At 38.8% G+C, this 23,723-nt stretch overlaps 1 protein-coding gene across 1 annotated transcript in view; it reads left to right on the plus strand.

The window, feature by feature from the left end:
• Positions 1-23,723, plus strand: part of LOC139729919 (nucleolar protein 10-like) — a 49,534-nt gene that overhangs the window by 8,077 nt on the left and 17,734 nt on the right. Inside the window, exons 8-11 of the mRNA XM_071640839.1 lie at positions 13,648-13,794; positions 14,842-14,920; positions 17,293-17,442; positions 18,608-18,727. Of these exons, the coding sequence (XP_071496940.1) occupies positions 13,648-13,794; positions 14,842-14,920; positions 17,293-17,442; positions 18,608-18,727 (496 nt within the window). The remainder of the gene's footprint in view (positions 1-13,647; positions 13,795-14,841; positions 14,921-17,292; positions 17,443-18,607; positions 18,728-23,723) is intronic.

The following is a 23,723-nucleotide window of genomic DNA, read 5'->3' on the forward strand; positions in this document are numbered from 1 at the left end:
ATGAAATAACTGTCTGATGTTTGCTTTTATGTTTGAAAGTAAATAGCAATAACATTCAGCTCCGGAAGATGCTATAAATGCTGGATGTTTAATTTAACGTTCGAAAGTAAATTAGCGATAACATTCAGCTCTGGAAGATGCTAAAGTAAATGTTGAATGATCCCTTTGACGTTTGGAAATGAATACCAATAATATTCAACGCCGTGTGATGGTGAAATAAATGCCGGATGTTTGCTTTAATGTTCGAAAACAAATATCAATAACATTCAGCTCCGGAAGATGCTAAAATAAATGTCGAATGATCCCTTTGACGTTCGGAAATGAATAACAATAATATTCAATTCCGTACTATGATCAAATGTATGTCGGATGTTTGCTTATACTTTCGAAAGTAAATAGCGATGACATTCGGCTCCGGAAGATGCTGAAATAAATGTCAGATAATTGCTTTTACGTTCGGAAGTGAATAGAAGTAACATTCTGCTCCATACGATGCTAAAATAAATGTTGGATATTTGCTTTTACATCTCGAAATGAATAACAGTAACATTCAGCTGCGTTTGATGGGAAAGTAAATGTCTGATATCTGCCTTGACGTTAAAAATGAACAACAGTAGGCCCTACTTTTCGGCTCCGTACGATGCTAAAATAATATTGTCAGATGATTCATTTCACTTTCGGAAGTGGACAGCAGCATATAACATTCGGCTCCGTATGATAATGAAATAAATGTCGGATGTTTGCTTTTAAATTTTGAAATGAATATCAGTAATATTCTGCTCCGTACGATGCTAAAATAATAAGAGATTGTTGCTTTTACATTTGGAAATGATTAACTGTATCAATCGGCTCAGTTAGATGCTAAAATAGATAGCGGATGTTTGCTTTCACGTTCGGAAATGAATAAGGATAACATTCAGTTCCCTAAGATGCTAAAATGAATGTCGGTAGTTTGCTTTTACATTTGAAAATGATTAACGGTAACATTCGGCTCCGTAAGGTGCTAAAATACTAGTAAATGTTGCATGATTGCTCTTATAATCGGAAATGAATAACGGTAACTTTCGGCTCTTTATTGTGCTAAAACGTTATGTCGGATGTTTTAAATGTCTGCAAATGCTCCCACTTTCTCATTTCAAACGTAAGTTTTGACCACCTAAATAGGCATCAACTTTTAAGTAACTAGTGTGTGGGATTATTCCGAAGGCGCCTTAGTCTGAACACTCTTAATCCGGCACGAAAATTTATTTATTTATTTATTATGTATGTATGTATGTATCTATCTACAAATGTATCTATCTATTTGTTTATTTACTCATTTATCTTTTGAGTTTAACAACGATTTAATATCGACCCCCGTTTTGTTTTCGAGTCGACGATTCTTCAAAGAACGAAACTTTTTTTCCCCCTTGTTCGTCAATTTGGAATTTACGAGCCTTCGGAATGACTGTAACTACGTTTATTTTTTTTTTTTTCAGTCGATTAGGGGATGGGGGGGGGTAATTCAGAAAATAAATATAGAAGGGAGTGAAAATCTTGAGGCAAGGAATACAAGTAAGTGAAATTCTCAGTTTGATATCGTTAATTTTTTTTTTTGCGTGATGTTTGTATTCTGGAAAGAGTCACGTACTTATTCCGTTGGTTCGTTCCTCCGAATCTTAGCCTTCGGAATAACGAACTTTAAGTAACGAACTGTAACTTTATGTTTTGTTTTGTTGTTTGTTTTTCAGTCGAGCAGTGGAGGGGGAAGGGTAATTCAGAAAAGAAATATATAGACGGCATCAGGGAAAATTTTGAGGCAAGAAATCAGTTTCTCAGTTTGACATTGTTAATTTCTTTGCGTGGTGGTTATTATTCCAAAAAGAGTCAGGTATATGAGATGATACTAGGTGTACTTATATTCCGATGGTTCGTTCTTCCGTATCCGAAAATCGCAAATTCCATGTTTGTTACTATAGTAATCTGAAAGTGTACTAGGGTTTGTTAATCCGAACATTTTGTGACATTCCGAAGGTTCGTTAATCTGAAAATGGGAAATACGGTTCGTTAATCTGAAAACGAATAATGTGGTCAAAAATTTGTTTTGTTTTCGGATTAACAGCATTTAGAAAACCAAACCTTCCTTCGTTTTTGAATTGACGAATCTTCAAATCAGCAACACAGTTTTGTTGTTGCTTTTATTTTTTTTTTCGAATAACGAGACTTCGGAAATTGCAAACTTTCAAAGTAACGAACAGTTACGATTTTTGTTAATCATTAAAGCGAGTAGTGGGGGATAATTCAGAAAAGAAATATAGACGGGAGGAATAATCTTTGATGATGATGTGGGTCATGCTTCTGAATGTTTATAGAAAAAGGGTGAGTGATCTGAGTGATGGTGATGATAAGTTATACTAATGCGAGTGTAAAAGACAGCTTGCAGAACATACTAGAGTACTTCTTTCCCTTCCGGCCCATGAATGATGCAAAAAAAAAAAAAAAAATACATACACCTCACAACAAAAAGAACCACGTGCTCGCAACCTTCGTAAAGTTAAATCTAGAAGTTCATTACCAGCAAAGGGGAAAAACACAACAGTAACTGAAGCAAAGAGATTGTGTAGGCACTCTCTGGCATTTACGAGAAACTTGACACCCCACCCTTCTCCCCTCCTTGTGGAAAATTTCCACAAAACCAGGTGCCAGACCCAAGGTGCCAGACGAAAGAATGCGCGCACTGGAATAAACCGCGTGTCAATAGCCTGGAAATATCGATCGAAGAACTAGCTCATGAGTTGTCATCGCAAAGATCATGATTCTAATTAGTCTTTCTTTTGACCGTTAGTAGAAATATCGAACAGTTTATTATTGTGTACTTAATTGAGTATTCTAAATGTTTACTGAACTACAAATTGTACAGGAAGGGATTGGTTACTCACACATACGAAAGGCCTCGTATGCCCACACAAATTCACTACGAGTATGTGATGCAGCCACTACCCGGTTAGACAGCAAAATCCTGACAATTTCACGCTCAAAAGTACGTATTACTTTGGAAAATTTGAAGGAACTTCACCTACGAACTGTGAAGTTATTTGGCTATCAACATTCGTTCGTTTTTGTTTTTTGTTTTGTTTTTGTTTTTTCCTCGTTTAAAAGACATGATTTCTTCGTATGGAACGTAAACTGTTTAGCGAACATCGTTATGGCAGACTTTGTGATATCAGTCAGGGGGAAAGAAACTGGAATAGTTAAGATGTATAGAATCCAATAAATAACATGAAAAAGCCTGTAAATAACACATGACTATGTTTTATAGTAAACAATAACTGAATATACCCAAAACATTTTGCATTGAAAGAAAGATATTATTCAGAGGGGTGAAGGTTCAGATGCGAGTTTCTTCACTTTGTCTCCCTCTACAAATTAAATTTGTTAAGATCGCAACTGCTGATCTGTAAATCAACAAACACGTACAGTGTACATCGCGTACAGTAGCTCAGTATATTATACGTAGTACTCGAGAATCTTTATAATCGTGCTGCTGGTACACAAGCTGGACGATACTATTACTAAGGCATACTAATACATTGTATGTCGTAATGTTTGCTTAGTCAATTTTTTGCGGACTAGCCAAAATTGAATCAGGGTAGTGATATGACAACAGTAAGTGAATAAAGACAATCTGAACTTACTCGTTGCCCTATTGTGATGTGGAGCGAGTTTTACCTTGCATTTTAAAAGGCGAGTTTTCTTTCTGTTAGAAATCATGTAACTGATCTCTGCAATATTAATGTACGAGTAGGCCCGATAGCTTCTTACTTAGTCTAAACACGATTTCAGTCGATTTTGCTATTAACAGTTCAAGTTTTTGCGTTTGTAAACGGCATTCACTGGTGCTTGCTTGTTTGCTTGCTTGGTACATTTCTGTCATGCGGCTGGCAGTTCGTGACTTATAATTTCCACCTCTCTTTTACGGTCAGCAACGATTTGATAAACAAATTCATAGGGTTCATCAACAAGATGGTGCACATAACGTGATACAATGCGTATTCAGCACATTGGCGTGGTGGCGTAGAAAATTAATGAACAAGCACTAATCTGTCTTTTTTTTCACGCATCGTACTGTGTCTTGCAAGGAAGGTGTCTCAGTGACCGCCTACACCACAGACTTTCAAGTACATTGTACAGAGTAACTTTGATCAGAGACAATTACGGCTTGCCGATTTCAAAACAGAATGTCCACGCCACGCCTCGTGCGAACAAAAGACGGATTAGGAGGCAACTCATTCACTAACTACCCAGCCCTTGTCGCTGCATAGAATTGCACTGCGTCTGGTCAGGCTTACTAGCAATTCCCTCAGAAGAAGGTGACGGGCACTCTCCACAGAACTCTATAAGAAGTTCTGTGGCACTCTCCCGTTTCGGGACAATTTTGTGACTGAAAAAAAAAAAATCATTTTTGGGAATGAACTGGATGATGACACATTTGCTCCTGCGATAATTGTTCTTGCATGTATTTTGTGCATGTGAAAAAGCGTTCGAACTTTGTTTCCAGTGTAACGTGGAAACTCGATTAGGCATAGGAGATCCTGATGTAACAAAATAATACCCGATATAACAAACTAATTTCTCCTGTCCAACGAATTCATTTTCTGTTTTGTATTGTTTATTGTGTACTGATAAAGATTACAAAGAACAAAATATGTCTGTCTCAAGATCTCGTCATAGCGAGTTGCCACGTGTTGACTTTGTATAATTTTCGCGTGGTGTTCGGTGCTGCAAACTTCGGCGAGGGCCTTTACTTATTGTTTTATTTCCGCTGTCTCTCATACCTCGTTTGGTACGATTTCTTTCGTTTAATGTCACTTTATTCGTTCCCTTTGTTTCGAAGTACCGGTATGTAAAAATTCTTTCAGGTGTCTCTCTGGTTACAGCTCGTTATTCCGAAGGTTCGTTATTCCGAAGGCTCTTTATTCCTAAGATTCGTTATTCCGAAGGTTCATTGTTCCGAAATTCAGATTCGGATTAACCAATCTTCGGAGTAACGAACCTTCGGAATAACGCCACAAACTTTCGGATTAACGAACCTTTTTCATTTTCGGATTAACGAACCTCTAGGTATAGGGAATTTGCGTGTTTGCGTCTGATTAACGACCCTTCGGAATAACGAACCTTCGGAATAGCGAACCTTCGGAATAACGAACAGCACCCGCCTCGGTTACTGCACATGCATTTTCGTAACGGCGATTTCTCCAATTTGCTGTAGTACTGCATATTTCGAAGGAACTTCGATCCCAGCCTCTTCGGTGTGCTGCGTGATATTTTGTAGTGTTTGTGTTGTTGTCTGAGAGGTTGTTGGTACTTTGTGATTAGTTTGCTTAGGTGTTATCTCGAGTGATGATGGTGGTCGTGTTCCTTAATTTTGATACGAAAAGGGCCAAATGATCTGAGTGATGGTAATGATATTACTGATGCTGGTGTAAAAGACAGCTTGTTGAGCTACTTGTCCTCCGTCTGATTTCATTTCTCCCTCTTTCACTCTTCTTCTCTTCCCATGAATGATGGGAAAAATACATACACCTCACCTTCGTTAAGTTAAAACTAAATGTTCATTACCAGCAAACGAAAAAAATAAGGGGAAAAACACGAACGGATTGTATGCGGTCGACCCCCCCCCCCCTTATATCCTTAACTTTTCCACAGCTGCGTGCAGTCACCAGCTGTCCGAAATACTTCCACAATCCCCTTTTCCGTTTCTCTGTCCAGCGTGTAGGCACTCTCTTTATCTCTTTCTTTCCCTTCTTCCCTTAAATGTGTTTTTTGCTAAGGGTATTCCTTTCAATCGTATCCCCCTCAGTTTAGTCATGTCATGTTGTTGTGCCTCTGTTCTTTGTTTCATTTTGTCTTATTTTCTGTATTATGTACATGTACTTGTAATTATAATAAGTATTTTTGAAGATATTTTAGAGTGGTCCACAATCTACAAGCAATGCTTTTTAGTGGACCCCTCAGTTCTCATTTTTTTTAATCCTTCAAACATAACTTTGTAATTCCAGTATGTGTGCATATCTTTGCAAGTTTGTTGATTACCATTGATTGTTATACTTTGTAATGTATACTATGCTTATGATTGAATTTGAGATTTACTTTGTGTTATGTTTTGTGGAATGAAAGAAAAAAATGAAAATGAGAATGAAATAAATCAAATCAAATCAATTCAAAATTCAGAAGGTTCGCTATTCTGAAGGTTCGTTATTCCGAAGGTTCGTTGATCCGAAATACGCAAATTCCCTATATCTAGAGGTTCGTTAATCCGAACGTGGCGTTATTCCGGAGATTCGTTAATCCGAAAATGAAATTCGGGAATAACGAACCTTCGGAATAACGAGCTATAACCTACTTAGTAGCACGTAAGGGACTATCACAATTTGCTGAAGGTCTCAAAGAACGCATTTTAAGAGAAGAAAACGAATCACGTTTTACTTCCAAATCCGTAGTGTTTAGAGTAACTTTACGCTTCATTAAGACATTGTAAGATAATGATTAATCTTCTCTTCTTTGTTTGCCAGTACAGTGTAGCGCTTTCTATTCATTAAAAAACAGCAGTCGCCATTGAGAGAGGGACTCCTCGGGACGCATGATGACGCACATTCAAGCAGAAAGCAAAATAAAATGTGATGAATTGTATGCTGTGGCGACGGACATCCAGAATGCGTCCGGCATGCAGGCATTCTCTACTTTATTCCCGGTCCACGCATTCTGCCTGCACTGAGAATGCCCTATTGTTACTTCCCTCAGCCTTGTGAATAGAGGCATTCCGTCGTATTCCGAGATAGTCCATGGGCCAAGACCCGAAAAATGGGTTGTTGGTACCATCTGAGGTGGCACAACCTTTTTGGTGTCAGTTTGTTTGTCGGGCATAGATATGCTTATCAAGCTATGATAGCATTTCCAAATGAGTAGCTTAGTCATAATAAATGAATTTTTAACCAATTTGGTCTCGTATTTATATCCCTATACTTCTGAATCGAAACTAAACCGCTATACAAAGAAGAGCACTGGCTACTGTATGTCCACAGGTGTTCTGTTGTAAACGCGGTGCGCTTAGTCTTTATTCAAGGCAGCGAAGGGAATATCCAGAGGGTTATGATGTCCACAGCTGTCACGCGGTGCGCTTAGTTCTTTATCTAGACCAATGTACCGTTATCATATCTAAAGTTCCTCATAAAAGGGATTATCCATACTGTTTTTATACTATCCTATCAACAAATACATCAGTTTTAAACAAAAATCACTCTGTTCATTTACAATATCATTCATTATAATGTATCGTAGTGTACCGTTACATTGTTTTTGCATTATCTTATATTGTTGGAGGGAAATAAAGCGACATTGGCGTGGTATCAGCGTTTTCACCGTAGCGTTTTCACCGGAAAATGATAAATGATTGAAAAATACGGTAAAATTCACTAGGAATTGCTTTTTTGTTGTTGTTGTTGTTGTTTTTAGATAAAAGGATATACACTGTATCATACGCTTTGGATATTCCCTTCACCGTCTAGAATAAAGACTAAGCGCTGTGGACATCATAACCTTTGGATATTCCCTTCGCTGCCTTGAATAAAGACTAAGCGCACCGCGTTTACAACAGAACACCTGTGAACATACCATAGAGCTGCATTTTACAGCTCTATGGAACATACAGAAGACAGTGCTCTTCTTTGTATGGCGGTTAGTTTCGATTCAGAAGTAAAGGGATATAAATACGAGACCAAATTGGTTAAAAATTCATTTACTATGACTAAGCTACTCATTTGGAAATGCTATCATAGCTTGATAAGCATATCTATGCCCGACAAACAAAATGACACCAAAAAGGTTTTGCCACCTCAGATGGTACCAATATCTGGCCTGGCCCATGGACTAAGAATGGGGATTATAAAATCCTCTATTCAAGGCGTCCGGAATGCGTCCGAGAATGCAGACGCGTTACTGAAACCATTCATTCACGAAGAATGATAGCGGCCTCGTGCACCTCTATAATAATATTGTCTTTGACCTTCAAAAGAACATCACACGCCGCCCTGTTGCGTTGTGAGAAAGAAAAGTCGCGCCATATTATACACGTTGTGTTTCAGTGTGAAAAAAAAAATGAGTAAAAGTGTGTCTGGAAACTGATTTCTAACACAGAGATTTTGTTTTTGTTCGATTTTCTGTACTGGTATGTTGGTTAGTTTGTTTTTTTACGATATAATACTCGTCGCCTAAAGTTGCGTTTCGTACCGCAGTTCGATATACATTCGTATTTTTTCTTGCCAGATTGAGACGCCAACCCTGTTGCTAGGAGGTACCTACCAGGTATACCGTCAGGTCTCGAAACTAGCGGTGGCCCGGGGCCATCAAAAAACGCACGTCGGGCACCAAAATTTCATATATGAAGATTTTGGTGGACCGATCGGGCCAACAAGAAAAGTCGGATGTTTGCCTTTATACACTGTAAAAACATCGGTGTTAGATTTAACACCACGGGTGTTAAATCTAACACCGATCAAACTTCAATAAAGGACCACACCCACAGGTGTTGAAAATGCACTGTGATGGTGTTGAAAAGTATTCACCTGACACTTCGTGGTGTTAATTTGACACTGTACCTGATGTTATTTTGACACTGTACTGGTGTTAATTCAAAAATGACACCACATGGTGTTGATTTGATATTTGTTGGTGTTAATATCAATGGTTTAACACCCGTCCAGCTTCAATAAGAGACCACACCAGCTGGTGTTACTTTGGTGTAAATTTATTTTCACATTTTTTCAAAAATCTAGTATTTTAATGTAAAATTCTTGATCGTCTTGTTTTAATTAAAAATCAACAAGAAGTGCAGTTACTAAGAAACTCTTCAAAAAACAGTTTAAAATTTGGAAATGACACCCGGAGGTGTTAATTTAACACCATAAATGAGCACCGAAAATTTAACACCAGCTCGGTGTTCACTATTTAACACCGGACTTTTTGCAGTGTACTTTTGGAAATGAACAGCGCTAACAATCGACTCCATAAGATGCTAAAATAAATGTCGGATATTTGTTTTTATTTTCGAGAAATGAATAACGGTAATATTCGACTTTATGATACTAAAATTAATATCGGGTGTTTGCTTATACTTTTGGAAATGACTACAGTAAGATTTAGCTTCCTAAGGTGCTAAAATTTATGTCAGATATCTGATTTTGCGTTCGGAAATTAATAAAGATAACATTCGGCTCTGGTAGATGCTGAAATAAATGTCGCATGTTTGCTTTTACGTTCGAAAGTAAATAGCAATAACAGTCAGCTCCGGAAGATGCTAAAATAAATGTCGAATGATCCCTTTGACGTTCGGAAATGAATAACAATAAAATTCAACTCCGTACGACGATGAAATAAATGTCTGATGTTTGCTTTTATGTTCGAATCTGTAGCAATAACATTTACCGCCGAAAGATGCTAAAATAGATGTCGGATATTTGTTTTTAATTTTGGGATATGAATAACGGTAATATTTGACTTTGTATGATACTAAAATGAATGTCGGATGTTTTCTTATACTTTTGGAAATGAATAACGGTAAGATTCAGCTCCGTACGGTGCTAAAATTAATGTCGAGTATTTGATTTTGCGTTGGGAAATGAATAAGGATATCATTCGGCTGTGGAAGATGCTGAAATAAATATCGCACGTTTGCTTTGACGTTGGGAAATGAATAATAATGATATTCCACTCCGGACGATGGTAAAATAAATGCCGGATGTTTGCTTTTATGTTCGAAAGTAAATAGCAATAACATTCGGCCCCGGAAGATGCTAAAATAAATGTGGAATATTTCCTTTAACTTTCGGAAATTAAAATATTCAACTCCGTACGATGATAAAATAAATGTCACATGTTTGCTTTTACGTTCGAAAGTAAATAGCAATAACATGCAGCTCCGGAACATGCTAGAATACATGTCGAATAATTTTCCTATCTGTAATTTGCCCGTTTGCTTCATGGTTGTGAGGGTAGCTCGTTAGCCACGCTGGTCTGTAATTTCATAACAGCCCTGTCACTTTAAAAACGCTTTGTAATGCATTATAGGTCCTGCAGTATAAGATAAGTAACTTGTAATCATTCGTAGTGACGTAGAATGCGTTTGTATTGTAGCAACAGCACTGATTTTCATATTATTATTCATATCAGTTCAATTCTGTTTGATCCAAATCCGGTTAATTTCACATGATCGGCATTTGATGACAATAATAATGGAACTGTAAAAAAGTATAGGAGACAACATGCTCAGCAGACGATTCCTCCTTTTGATTCCCCTCTCCCTGTCTCATTCCCTCTCAGCTCACTTTGATCTTTCCTCTCCCCAGCCCACCCGACAAAGAAGAAGTTCGGTACAATACAAAAACAAAAACAAAACAAAACTAAAACTAAAACAAACAAACAAAGGAACATGTGCTAGCTGAATAAATGGGAATGATACCTATGCCCCAGCCAGGCAAAGCTTGTGGAAATTTCCATGAAAGCAGAGTGGATCAATCAATAAGTTAGTGTTGCCTGCCAGCAAAGGAATGCGCGTATGCATTCCTTCACACCCCACCCGTGTTGTAAACCACGTGTAGATATCAATTAGACAGTCTGGCCTGGGAGTGGGAGTGAGCTAGGGACATGTCTCTAGCACTAGTCTTGAGTAAAAGCCCCTTTTGAGTTCCTGTAAACGTCATATGATACTGTTTTGTCTTTCTTTTCGCCTAAAAAAAAGCATATAGCGAACAGACCTCACCTCCCTGGTATCATAAATGTTCACGTAGCCATGCAAAAGGATTGATTTATTCCTTCTAGGCGAAAACTGAATTAAATGTCCTTTGATAGAAAATTCGAAATCTAGCATGCCTGTATAAAGACTACCTTGGTACCTTCCCAATACCAGGCCAGCTAGAGATCCAGCCACATGTTCGATCGTTGAGAGCTAGCGAAGGAAGCAAAACGGTGAGCTAGTACTTAGCGGCTGTACGTATACTTAATGCACCTCATTGGTGAAAGCGTGGGGCTGATCGAATGCGTTCTAGAAGACAAAGGCTGTGAACCCTGGCAAATTAATCCTGTTGGTAGTGTTACCGTTAGGTTTTATCAGACAATAGAGAGATTAGACAAAGTCACCCTTATTGTTGATGCATTCTCAGTTTCATTCTGGAATGCCCGGCTTATTTCTAGGCCCTGTTGTAAGCTGAGCATTCCCAGGCGACGGCCGGAATGGGTACTGAGTATAGAATGCGCGCATTCTCGAGTGCATGCCACTGAGATAAAAGGTACAAAGTGTATTCCGAACGCATTCTGGAATACCAACGAGTGGATGTCCGTCGTGCCTTAAAATGACAGTAACAAAAGTTGTTGGGACCAGGGCTCGCTGGCCCTGTGAGAGATTTGACTTGCAACTGCAAATAAGTAATACAGTTTTCCCTGAAACTTTGCGTTGAATTAGAAACAAACGCAAATTGGCATTGGATTAGTCAAGGTTGCGTTCGATATTTTCCCTACGAAATCGAGCGTCCGCTTAGCAATGAACTTGCTTGTCGCTCTCGGGCGGGAACTTGCATGTGTTGATGCTTTGCCTTTACCTCTCACAACTACTGAAATTTCCCAAGCTTCAGTGCTTAGATTATGTGCACTATACCACACGCTATAAGTATACTTAGTAACACATACAGTAATACTTTATGCGTATCGGGGATTTTCGGAACGATATCGGGAGTTGTAGCGAACGAGTAGCGCGAAACGGTAAATTCGCGATTTTTGTAAGCATCGGGCAGCAATTCTACCTTCATACTTAATGCCGAATTTGGTTCGAAACTGCACTGCTGAGGAGCTGAATCATGTTAGAATTCATTTCTGTAACCTAGAAAATCAGTAAGTGTAATTTTCAGGTCAAAACAGTGCGTAGCCCCAAACACTGGCTTCTCCGCTTCATCTGCTAGTAATATGTAGCACTTTCTATTCCATTTGATTAGTGAAGGTTGCGTTCGATATTTGCCTACGGAATCACGCTTCCTTTTAGCAATGAACTTCCTTGCGTTTAAATGAAAATTTACGTACGGTGCGGGGACTTGCATTTGATGTTTTAGCTTTCACAAGTCACAGCTGTGCTTCATAAAATTTCATCTCAAGCCCAGGGCCCAGATTGTGTGCCCAAGTATACTCGGACGCTGGACTACGTACACGCACGCGTATCGGGGATTCGTATGATTAGCGAGCGAGTAGCGCGAATTAAACGGTAAACTCACGATTTTTTAAGCATCAAGCAATAGTATATTTATGGCATTTCCTCCTTAATACTAATTGCCGAATTTGGTTCGCAATTGCATTGCTGAGGAGTTGAATCATGTCACAATTCATTTCTGTAACCTAAAATACATTAATTATTTTGCACATGTATCAGTAAGTGTAATTTTCATGTCAAAACAGTGCTTGGCCCCAAATCCTGGATTGCCGATGGCTTCTCCGCTTAGCACTAGTAGTAGCACTTTAGTTTTCTATTCATTACGAAACAATAGTCGCCATTCAACGAGGGACGCCTCGAGACGCATCGGGACGCATCGGGAGGGTAGAGGGAAGGAGCTTATTTCGCGGACGCAGCGAGACGGCCACCAGGTAAGCTCCTTTTCGTACATGCAACGGTCCATTTGTGAGGGCTCGTCTTTCACAAGTATACTTGGGAGTTAGCCGACGCTTTGCGACGCTCGGCGGCGCCCGCCGACACGCAGTCTAAACTAGTGATTGTACGCCGTCGCTAACCGTCGCTGGGTGTCCTTTGACGTCGGAAATTGAAAGAAATTTACAGAAGCGTCGCACCGCGTCGCTCGCCGTCCCTAGTTTACCAGGTGCGCCTTACTGTCAGTAGATACAATGTAGTGTAACATACTACTGGGTAAAAATAAGCTCCTTCATGTCGATGAAAGACTTCATCTGGGATACCAATTTTTGCTCTGTAATGAGAATATTGATCTCTAGTTCCTTTGAAGTGCTTGCAACAAGAAGGTAACTGGAGTCAAAACATATAAAACACTTCCTTCTGCTTATATCCTACGAATTATCAGATAAAAACCTTACAGTATTTAAAGTTGATGTATCAATACAAAATTGATGCATACATGTATAGCATGCTGCCCCTTGGTCAAAGATTATTTTATCCTGTGCACCAGTGAAGTATGAAAAATGTAGAAGCACTCAGGCAGCCAAAAACTTCTACAGAGGCCATTGGGTCTCTAATACCATATAACCTTGCACATATCCTTCAAAAGGATCCTGGATCTGGATGCAAATACTAACCAAGGACTTATCACCTGCTCCTTTTAACGGCTACGGGCCCGTCCTGAAAATTGCATCAAAATCCATTCGTAACCCTTTGAGCAATATTGCTTTTAAACAGTCTGCAACAAATCAACTAGAAAAGCATTTGGAGAACACAGAACTCCGCCAAGCCATTCATTTTAATCCTTACTCAACTTTTTGAGTTCTTTTGCAAACAGACAAGCCACTTTACCCTTCTCCTTTCCTTGGCGGAGGTAACAAATGATTTTAACATTGTACCTCCTTGGCGGAAGTAATTATGGTTTGTTGTTGGCGGTGCCTCTTCCACAGAGCGCTGAATGCTTGCAAGGTCAACCCGATGCACCAGCTACTGGCAGTGGGGACAATTGAGGGAAGAGTGGAGTGCTGGGACCCAAGAGCGAGGCGGAGAGCTGGGGTGTTGGACTGTGCCCTCAGCAGCATCACATCAGATACACAGTAAGTTAGGGTTCCGAACTCATCAGGGAAATCAGGGAAAATTGTTTCACTTTTTTCCAGTCAGGGAAAAGTCAGGGAATTTGATAAAATTGCCTCAAATCAGAGAAACTCAGGGAATGTTGATTAGCCCCAAAATCGAAAGTAGTCAATAAGACTCTGTGATAGTTTGTGGCATATATATCAAAACAACATCCATTGGATGAAGCTGGATGAAAATTGGATGTGAAACTGGAATGGAGTTGAAATAGTTATCATGGAAATTTGATACTTCATCAGGGAAAAATGAGGGAATTTTGTTTTCTTGAAATACTGGGAACCCTGTAAGTTCAGCTATCTTCTCCTGGTTTAGACTGATGAAGATCCACACTCAACACAAACATTTGCTAGGTTACCTTTACATTAATATCGTGTGTGAGAAGACTTCAGATAATGAAGCATGAAAGCACCTTCATAATGCACCTATTTCATGGTTCTGGGATTGATCGGATGGATGTTTCTTGGAATAGATTCTGTATTTCTTTGTTGAGTGGATTCTAGCACACTTCTAAAGTGTTTTTTTTTTTTTTGGTCTTATTATACAAGTAATAACATGAGTTGCAATGAATTGAATTCTTCAAGACAATAGTACACTGTATATGTTCTCACCGAATTCTGTAGAAACTCAGATCCTGCCATAAAAAGCCAATGTTTGAAAATTTATTCAGAGAATTAGAGAATATATTTAAGGAACAATAATATCTTAATCTTTAGATCATAGAATTGTGAAATTTCATTTCTATCATTAAACTTTATGATGACCAAAATGTTTAGTGTTATAATGCATCATACATCAGTATTGCACATGCGCAAACACAAAAGCAGTCATGCCCATGAAACATTATTGTCAGGGGTTTAGTTTTGTTTTTGTTTTTTACAAATCTCCTGTAAAATTACGAAATAACAGTTGGTAGGTGCCTTAAAAGTGTTGTTATAGAATTGTCATTCTTAACAATAGTGTGCATTCACATATGTTGCTCCCATGCATTTCACACAATTTTTCCACATTAGGGTGAAAGGGGTCCCAGCTGTGACGTCACTAGCCTTTAATGGAGGATTGAAGATGGCAGCCGGAACATCCTCTGGCCAGGTATGACATCAGAGAAAATTTTGAAATTCTCATCTAATATGGGAGGCAATCTCAACTTTTCAAGAGTTTTCAGTATTCTATTAACCCTAAAGGGGCCAGTGGGGGGGGGGGGGGGGGGGGGGAATCCGCCCCCCCTCGACGTTTCGCGCTATAATTCTGTAACGTGAGAAGGCCTCGTCGCGAGGCTTCTTGACTTTCTTCGTTCAAGTCTCGCGCAACTTTTGAGACCAAATTTGCAACGTCCGCGCATACTTTTGCGAAGCCACGCCCATTTTTGTAACGGAATGTCGCCCCAAAATGGGCACAATTTTGTGATTTTGTGTACATTTCCTATGGAAAACAGTGCTCTGTCATGAAAGTCATAAAAACCTGATTATTTTTACAGTTAATCACTTTTATTGATTAATTTTGTGCTAATTATGGTAGGAAAGTGGTCAGTGACAATTTCCAATGAAAAAACAAAGAAAAAACAAAAGTTGAAAAACACAGAAATACATAAGAAATTCTGAAAACAATAAAATACATAAGAATTGAAATGAGTTTTGGAATTTTGTCATCTTGAGCTTAATTTACATAATTAATTGATTAAAATTAGAAATTGATTGTTTCAAAAAATCTAGTGACACAATGTTGTAGATTATGACGCGGGTCTCACGCATGCAAAATTTCATTGCGATCGCACCACCGATTGGGGGGGGGGGGGGGGGGGGGGCGGAATCCACCCCCCCGGTCTGAGCATTGCCAAAAAAGCCCAGCCCCTTTAGGGTTAAGTTGTAATGTGGAGGCAATTGGACTGAAAGATTCCAATCTCAAAGTGGGTGTGTTTGTAGTGTGATTTATTATACTTGTGGGGATTTAATATATGGGGCTATAGGAGTGGATATTTTACAGCCTTCAAGATGTACATTCCTCTCAGCACATTTTGCCCAGAGTTTTGCATAGAATGCTGTAGCCGCCATGATACAATGTAGCTAAATCATATTCACTACTTCAGTTGCATAGAGAAATTGCTTGAGCAATAGCATTTCTCTGCAGACATATAAAGAAACTTGTTTTTCTTTGGTTTTTTTTTTCATTTTATTTTACATAGACACTAGAAATACTATATGTACACATCTCTTCCAGAATTGGTAAATGTTCCCCTTTTCAATCAGAATAGCAAATTCATGCAAGCCAGCCTTACTTCAAAGGAGAATTCTGTGGTTGTCATGTTACCACTTTAGAAAGTATATACACTGTAAATACATACCTGAAATGCGGATAAATGTCATCGCAAATATGTGACCCTGCATCACAGAACCAACAAAAAGTCGTCAGACATGGATTTTTAGTTAAGGGCAGATAATGAAAGAGCAGATTCTGAGCTTTAAAATGATGTGTAACTCAATTCAAATGGACTCTCCTAACGGCTAACCTGTCTAGATATTGGAAAGAAAGCACACATTCTGGAAAGTGTGTACTGAGAAAAGAGGCTCTGAAGTACAGGGTCTATTCATTAAACTTTACCAAGCCCTGCTAGCCGTGCAATGAAAGGGACAAAACACAGGATGTAAACCACCAAAGCAACGACAATGAAGGGATTATCAGATTAGGCTGAAATTGAGCATGCTCAATTAACACATTCTGTCCGTAATAAATGCCAACTTTCAAGGTTGTAGCACTATCTATTCAAAAGTTATTAGAGTTTAAACTGAAAGGTGTGTAAAGGATTTTAAAGAAATCAAAATGGACCTCTGAAGACGTACCTAATTGCACTACTCTTTAAAAAAAGGGGTTGTAGAAAAACTGTTGAAAACGCTCTTTCCTGTTCGTTATATGACCCCAAACTTATGAATAATGTAGACGAAGAATAGCTTTTTCAGAAAGTATGGAAAACTCAAGATTGACGTGGTTGACCTGTTTCACCCTTTTGAGGTCCTCACGCAAAATCAAGGGCTGCAACTTTGTGTTCGTTTTGTGATGTGGTCACGTAAGAAAAATAGGATTGTATGATAGATGCAGCAATTAAAACTCTAACCATGACCATTTTCTTCCGGAATGAGTGTATGAATACACACCTGAAATGTGGATAAATATCGTTGCAAATATGAAAAATAGGATTGTATGATAGATGCAGCAATTAAAACTGTAACTATGACCATTTTCTTCCTGAAATTCTCTCTTTTGAAAGTAGCCAGAAATCTTCATGAAATATTGGCCTTCATTTCTGATACAATGGTAGTTAGATGTCAAAATTTAAGATACACTTGACATACAAATGTATTTCAACCACTGAATAGAATTTGCAATGCATCTGCATTGACCAATACCTCTCGTATGCAATGATTATCATATCTTTGTTTATGTGTGAACTATGATGCTTTTTTTTCAAGGTTCTGGTGTATGACATCCGCTCCAACAAGCCATGTCTCATAAAGGACCACCGCAACGGTCTCCCGATCAAGGGTATTAGCTTCAGTCCCCGGGCGGAGATGGTTGTTTCCTCGGACAGCAGGGCGGCCAAGATCTGGAGCGAATCTAGTGTGGGTGTGGCTGGGTTTTGCTTATTAAACCCAAATAAGCCCATGTGTAGTTTAGCTCATGTGTGCATCTCTCAAATGAAATTTCTTTTTCCCCACTTGGTTGGGCACTTCACTCGTTTTCAAAGCGACATAATGCATAAGCTTACCTGATGAAATTTATGTCCTAGAAAAAAATAAACTTACATAGGCCAGGTGACAAGAATGGCCTATCCGTTAACACTTAGGGAGACATCCATTTCATTGTTTTGCATTGAATGCATGAACAAACTTTTTTTCCATCACCATTGCAGAATACTAAGCTCTAATGAACAATTTTATTAATGTCAAATAGACATGCTGGCAAGCACTGTGTATAAGCATCACATACAACCGTAGCAGATGACAGTGTATATGGATAATTATTACATCACTGATGCATATATAGTGAATTCAAAAACCAACATGTCTGTTATCACACACACACATACACACACACACACACACACACACACACACTTTCCTTTGAATAGCTTCAAAATTTTAGCAGATGATAGATGATAAATTAGACTACGAAATTACGCAAAAAACAGAAATCTGATCGTTTTGATCAATTTTGACGACCTGACTTCAAACTTGATTTTCTCGGCTCAGACGTCAGCAACTTTTGGATCCTTTTGTTTTAGTGGGTCACATATGCAGAGGATTTAAGATAAAAACTGATGTCACTGTGTCCATATGGCGGCCATTCTGTGACACTATTTCCTTTGTATTCAATGCGTCTCAGAGAAGTTGTGGCGTATAATTCATCATTACACATGATTGGAAAGCATTCAATATGCGTTTAAGTAGCCAAGTACCTGGTATTATGTCCAGTAGAAATTTCTCTACATTTGAGGTGCCAACATCTTCCCCGGAGATGATGCAATCGATTTCTGTAAGGACACTTGATGTTTATTATTGATACTCATTAATTAGATGAAATCGTGATACAAAGTGGAGGGTAGCAAATATTGAACTTACACTCAATTTGCATCAACAGCAATCCTTGACTTGTGAATATGAAATGTATTTGGAATGTTTCTGTGTGTCAGAAAGCAGGCCAAAACTTTTGACAGTGTACACTGTACAAAGTGAATCTTTCGTGCCGAGTATTCACAAATGTACTGGTCTTACATTTGTTTTACAGGGCAGGCCCTTTGTCACCGTTGAAGGGGAGAGTGATCTTAACGATGTGTGCCTTGTTCGGGATTCCGGTCTCCTGCTGATGGCATGCGAAGCACCCAAGCTGCTCACATACTTCATTCCAGTAAGGAAGGATCTTGGCACAAAATACTAATCGCTGTGCTTTTACAGTAAATAATGGTGTATTAACCACATTTTTTTCCCCTGCTGAAATGGATCAAAATTCAGGATGTGGTTTATACACCATTCCAGCAAACACCTACTTAATGTCTGCTTAACTCTTTATGTGCCACGTTTGCACGCCCGACTCAGTCGACAACGTGCCAACTTCGCATATTCTGCTCAAACTCTCAAACCCACCCAGTCCGATCTATAGATTGCCAAATGCCACAGTACAATAAAAAGCTTTTGTCGCGATATCGTTCCTCTCACATATAGCTTGCATTTTATGTAATAATTGACCAGCAAGCAGTGTTCCCTACTGGATTTGCTCGCAAATTCTCAGTTTCTGTCACTGTTTTGTATGCAAAAATCATGTATTGACAGTGTTGTAGCTATTGTAGCTAAAACAATCCTAGATTTGTCATACAATTTACGTTAAAGCAAGGCTTGGCATTTTCTCTACAGCTTTGCTCACTATACATCCAGGTTTTTAACTGACATGTGTAAAAGTTACATAGATTTGAAAAACAAAATGTTTTCTCAAAGCATAACTGCGTTGGTGTCGTACAATAATGTGGCACACACAGGGTTTCCACCATGGCACATCAAGAGTTTAGAGTGTGCAGACAATGTTGTGTTCAATTTTCAAAATAATTTCCTTTTTGTTAGGCATTCTACTGCATATTTCCTATTTTTATGGCACAAAAATGAACACATTTTCTCCCCCAAACATTTCACTCAATTCAACCAGTATCCCCACCCGTTGCATGCTACTTGTATATTCATGAGAGTACATGTACACTGTACAACCTGCATTTGTCCGCAGACTGGCATTTCTCTTTCTTCCTGGATGTCAGAAAAAAGGGAGTGCGGTTAACGCATCGATGCAGTTAATACGCAGTTATTTACGGTATACAAATAGGTAGATAGATTGATAGATAGATAGGCACACAGTTTCTTCACAGTTCACAGTTTTTCTATTTTGTTTGTCCATTCTCACAAAAGTTATTGGTGTGACAGTGATTTTTACTGGTCCTGGACTGCTGGACCAGTGCCAGTGTGCAGCGTTGCATAAACTTATAAAAGGGTCAATTAAAAATCCTCAAATCCCCAAATACCTGAACTTTTAATATAGGCACTCATCCCATTATACCTTGTTCAAGGAAAGCGAACATTCAACACATTTAGTTACATATGTATCATACATTTTATACGTAAAAATATTTTACCAATTATGTAAAGCTGTCATCACACATTGTCGAGACCTTGTACTGTAGACCTATTAGGAGAACCGGGCATTATGGCGGAGGCATACCAGTCGCCATAGCGACATTTCTAGTTAAAAAATGAAAAAGGTCCTGTAAGACTTACCTTATCACGATATTCTACGAAAAAGTCCCTTCGAAAGAATATTGGAAAAAATGCAATTTCCCAGTTGTATTTTGTGATCCCAAACTTTGAAACCATTGAGGATGGGTTGATTTTACTACAGCACTCATTTCCCATAGACACTTGCCTGAGTATACTCAGGACTCCTCCTCAGCGGGTTAAAACTAGTGTACAAGAAGAACTGCTCATGCAGAAGATGTATTAGACTTCAGATTGACTAGGTTGACTCATTCTCCTATTTTGAGTCCTCACATAAAATAGGGGGGTGCAAATTTTTGTTGGTTTTGTAATGCATGGTCACAAATACTGCACTCTGCTATTCAGTGGCATCATTCTGTGGTCTGTGCTACCAACAAGATCTTTCTCCTGACCATCACAGGAAGGCAAACCCACTCCTCTTTAGTCGAACTTATCACACTGCAATGCACAACCAAAATCACACAACCGAATGGTATCAACCCCTCTAATGAATACAGTATTACGTCTCTGTGACTGTTCATCGACCTTGAGATATTATCATGTTTTTCTGTTTATTCCTTTCAGTCATAGTAAGGCTTCCTCAATTATGATGTTCTCCCCAAATCTGTTGACAGCTTGCTCATAATCCAAATCGCCCTGTTTTTGTCAGTAAATTTTTGTCATAGGGCCATTACAGCCAATCACTGCTGCTTTAATATGGCTTCCGTGATGTACTTGTAAAATTGTTTGTGCTTTTTAGCTCACCTGAGCCAAAGGCTCAAGTTCGCTATTGCGATCGCTCTTTGTCCGGTGTCTGTCGTGCGTCGTGCGTCATGCGTAAACTTTTTACATTTTCATCTTCTTCTTGAAAACCCCAGGACCGATTTTCAATAAACTTGGCAGGTAGCATCCTTAGGGGGTTAGGATCTCAATTTGTTAAAATGGGCACCATGCCCCACCTGGGGGGCCCCCCAGAAGGGCCCAAACCCCCTAAAATTAAGGAATCTTAAAAAATCTTCTTCTCTAGATCCAGAAGTGATAGAGCTTTGATAGTTATACTATGAGTTGGTACATTGATGACTGTAGTTTCAAGTTTGTTCATGGCAGAATCAGGGGTGCCCCCTTGGGACCCAGGGGAGGGGTGGGGAGGGGTCCTAATGGGGCCCAAATTGTACATTTTCATCTTTTTTGTTGTTGTTGAAAATTCCATGATGAATTTTCACCAAACTTGGCAGGTAGCATCCCTAGGGGGATAGAATCTCATTCCCATCATATGGGCACCATGCCCCACCCTGGGGCCCCCAGGAGGGCCCAGCCAACCCCCAGTATTAAAGGAATCTTTAAAGATTTTCTCTAGAACCAGAAGTGATTGAGCTAAGTTAATACGATGAGTCAGTATATTGATGACTGTTGTTTCAAGTTTGTTCATGGCAGGATCAGAATGTACGTGGCAGGTATTTTTACCAGTGTGATGGAATATGCAAATGGACACCATGCCCCCAGCTCTCAAAGCTAACCCCACCACAAGTTTCCAATGTTCTCAGGTAAGAGTCTGCTGAAATGCATGGAAGGTGAACTTGCATACTCAGGTGAGCGCGAGACCCCCGGGTCTCTTGTTTTTTTCCCCACCTGAATCCTGCGTTGTGTGTTTCATAACTACCCTATGATGCTTCTCTTCTTATTCTTTTTATTATACCCCCACACACACATAGTGTGTATGTGACTATCAGTGAGCAAAGTATACATTTATTCAGTGTTGAACAATACATTGTCATATGATGTATAGTAACATTTTTTTATTCAATAAAAAGCATACAAAGCAATTGCTAGTTATTAAAGCTGACTCCCTCAGTGCTAAATGAGGGTATTAATCACGTTGTGTGATAGTTCTAGGATGTTCATGGAAGTATATGTACAGTATTGTACCTGCGTTTGTCCGCAGACTCGCTTTTCTTTTTCTCCCTGGATGTCAGAAAAAAATGGAATGCGGTTAATGCATCGATGCAGTTAATACACCGTTATTTATGGTATACAAATAGATAGATATTAATAGACAATTTTTTGTAGGTAGATAGATAGATAGATGGACACACTGTTCACAATTTTTCTCTTTTTTTTGTACTTGTCCATTCCAGCAAAAGTTATTGGTCTGACAGTGATTTTTACTGGCCCTGGACTGCTGGACCAGTGCCAATGTGCAGCGTTGCATAAACTTATAAAAGGGTCAATTCAATTCAATTCAATTCATTTTTATTCGTCCAATAAAAAACATTGCAGGAAATTCATTGCGGGATTTTTACATATAAATGACAAGGCATAACAAATACAATATATACATAGAGAGAGAACAACACGGAATAGTACTTGACAGATAGATAAATATTAAACCGAACATGTATGCAAAGTTAAACTGAAAAGAATAATCTTATAAAAACGTGGCATAAAAACCGACTCCATTGGCATGATGTTAAAAACTCCAGAAACCTTCCCTGTTGCTACAATCCCAATCTCACTCCCCCCCCCATGTCAGCCCACGATAAACTGAAACCAAAACCAACTCGCCCTAAAATACAACACAACAAACAGATTAGCGTATACAAAAACAATATCAGTGATTATATCATCATATCATATAAATTTCTTTCTTTCTAAATCCACCAATATTGCACATAACCACTTCACAAATTCTGAGATATAATGAATGTAACAAATTTAATCATTGTGGTTGTACGTGAACTTGCAAGGGAAAAAATATATATAAAGGGAGGATTAGCGGTAGAGAGAAGAAAGAAAGAAAAAGAAAGGAAAGGAAAGGGAAGTATAAGTATATGACAGTTCATAAATAACATTATATCAAACATCACTAGCTATGGCATCATAAATTCAAAAACTGAAAAATCCCAAGATGAGGTGATGATAGTAATGACCAGTCAATGTCAATGACTAAAAAAAGAAAAAAAAAAGTGTTGAAGGTGATGATAATAATCATATGGTAATAAAATCATGGCATCTTCAGAACAGTTTTACTGTTTTACAATACCCCCCCCCCCCCCCAACAACTTACCAACCCATGCAGAATAAATCACCACCCATTTACCCCTATCACAATTCATCCATTTGAAAGCCCATGACTCCGCTGAAAAACCTACTCATCACAGAAACAATTCCAACACATCCCTGCTGACCCAAGTAAAAATCCTCAAATCCCCAAATTCCTGAACTCTTAATATAGGCACTCATCCAACTAAACCTAGTTCAAGGAAAGCAAACATTCAACGCGTTTGTGACAAACCTGTCATTTTAATATTTTGCCAACTATGTGAAGCTGTCATCACCAAGACATTGTAGTATAGACCTATTGGGAGGACCATGCATTATGGCTGAGGCAAACCAGTCGCCATAGCGACATTTCTAGTTAAGAAATGAAAAAGTCCTGTATGACCTACCTTGTCATGATATTTTTTGAAAGAGTCCCTTGGAAAGAAATAGAAAAAATGCAATTTCCCATTTGTTTTGTGATTCCAAGCTTATCCTGTTGAAAATGGGCTGATTTTAGTTCTTTTTTTTAATACTACTTTTTACTTACTACTCCCATAGACACTTGCCCAAGT

Source organism: Diadema antillarum, unplaced genomic scaffold, assembly GCF_040938485.1.
Source record: "Diadema antillarum isolate AM-2024a unplaced genomic scaffold, OU_Dant_1.0 scf00000020, whole genome shotgun sequence".
Classification (NCBI taxonomy): Eukaryota; Metazoa; Echinodermata; class Echinoidea; order Diadematoida; family Diadematidae; genus Diadema; species Diadema antillarum.